Source organism: Plectropomus leopardus, unplaced genomic scaffold (genome assembly GCF_008729295.1).
Source record: "Plectropomus leopardus isolate mb unplaced genomic scaffold, YSFRI_Pleo_2.0 unplaced_scaffold25816, whole genome shotgun sequence".
NCBI lineage: Eukaryota > Metazoa > Chordata > Actinopteri > Perciformes > Serranidae > Plectropomus > Plectropomus leopardus.
This window is the reverse complement of record NW_024628064.1, coordinates 719-2476: the sequence shown is the minus strand read 5'-3', so window position 1 is coordinate 2476 and position 1758 is coordinate 719. Positions and strand designations below refer to the sequence as shown.

The 1758-nt window shown below is 42.6% G+C and overlaps 1 protein-coding gene across 1 annotated transcript; it reads left to right on the top strand.

Moving 5' to 3' along the window:
- Window positions 1-135: 135 nt before the first annotated feature.
- Window positions 136-1509, top strand: LOC121966764 (actin-like; the record flags this gene model as incomplete). Its single annotated transcript, XM_042516830.1, has 3 exons — window positions 136-297; window positions 936-1127; window positions 1328-1509. Coding segments are annotated over 3 exons (536 nt in total), but the record flags the coding sequence as incomplete, so codon positions are not given.
- Between the last annotated feature and the right edge of the window lie 249 nt (window positions 1510-1758).

Sequence of the window (1758 nt, the reverse complement as noted above, 5' to 3'; positions counted from 1 at the left end):
TGTTCTCTTGGTAACTTCTTGTGACCATTAGACAAACTGCAGTCAAATATTTTGGTGCTGAACCATGAAGTCTGCTGAGCAGGATGACATCAGAAGTGTTTTCCTTTTTGTAATCTGGTGTTTTTGGTCTTGCAGGTATTGTGCTGGACTCTGGAGACGGTGTCAGCCACACTGTGCCCATCTACGAGGGTTACGCCCTGCCCCACGCCATCCTCCGTCTGGATCTGGCTGGCAGAGATCTGACTGACTATCTGATGAAGATCCTCACAGAGAGGGGCTACAGCTTCACCACCACCGGTATGATGTTTACTCCCTAAGATGTAGGGCTGGGCGATATGGCCTAAAAATTGTGTCTGATTTTTTCACACCAAACCCGATTTATGATTTTAATTGTTTTCTTTTTCCTTCTTTTAAACAAACTGACAAACAAATGACTCAAAACAAGTTTTGCTTTTGATTTTAGCAGTAAAAATTAAAGGCAAACAGAATTTCCCTTCTGTTAATATAGTAAACTGAATTTCCCTTTTGGGGTTGAAGTGCAAGCTGCAAAGTTGTGTTTAACACTGAAGGCTGCAGTAATTTCACAAAACATATTTACATGAATTTATTTGTATCATATATTTAGCAACATGCAACGCAACTGTATCACTAACAGCTTTCAGTGTTTCTACATCACCTACACTCACCTATATTAGTTATGCATGGTGGAGGTGAAAATAGAGATTTTCATTTTTCACACCCTAAACTACAAATTTGAATTAATGGATTTATTGCCCAGCCCTACAAAAAGTGGTACAGGCTGAGTTAATAATCTGGAGGACTAAGTCTAACCTCAACAGAAGAAGCTGCTGAATGTCTGCAGCGTTTCCACTTTCTGAATATATTTGGATCTTATACCATTTTGTAACTCAAATATTTCCACTCCCGAACTCCAGCTGAGCGTGAAATCGTGCGTGACATTAAGGAGAAGCTGTGCTACGTGGCTCTGGACTTCGAGCAGGAGTTGCAAACAGCAGCTTCCTCTTCCTCTCTGGAGAAGAGCTACGAGCTTCCTGATGGACAGGTCATCACCATCGGCAACGAGAGGTTCCGCTGCCCCGAGGCGCTCTTCCAGCCTTCATTCCTTGGTGGGTAATCAGCGCTAACAGAGACTGTATCACCAGATGAGACGAGAAATATCACTAGTGCTGTAAAAACTCGACACTATGTCACATTTTTTATGGTTTTCTAACTGTGTTAATATCAGAAAGCAGTCTGGTCTTGTCTCCTTGTTCTGATGTTTCTTATGTTGAACTTAAAATAACTCTCATTCTGTCCGTGTGTTCAGGAATGGAGTCTGCTGGCATCCACGAGACGAACTTCAACAGCATCATGAAATGTGACGTGGACATCCGTAAGGATCTGTACGCCAACACTGTGCTGTCCGGAGGCACCACAATGTTTCCCGGCATCGCTGACCGCATGCAGAAGGAGATCTCCGCCCTCGCCCCACCCACCATGAAAATCAAGGTATTTTTTTTTCAAGCAGATAAATGAAGAGTGGAAAACATTTTAGGAGAGTCTCCAGGAGATTCAGTCTGCTGCAGGTCCAACTTTAAGGCTCTAATGCCCACCAGTGGACAAACATGATTGCTAGTTTTGTTGAGAGTCTGATCTGAAATCTGCAGATAACAGACATTTCACAAAAATCACTGAGCTGAGGTGACATGATGCATAACACAAAGTGGCTTGAAACAATCTAAACAGATTTTGGATGTT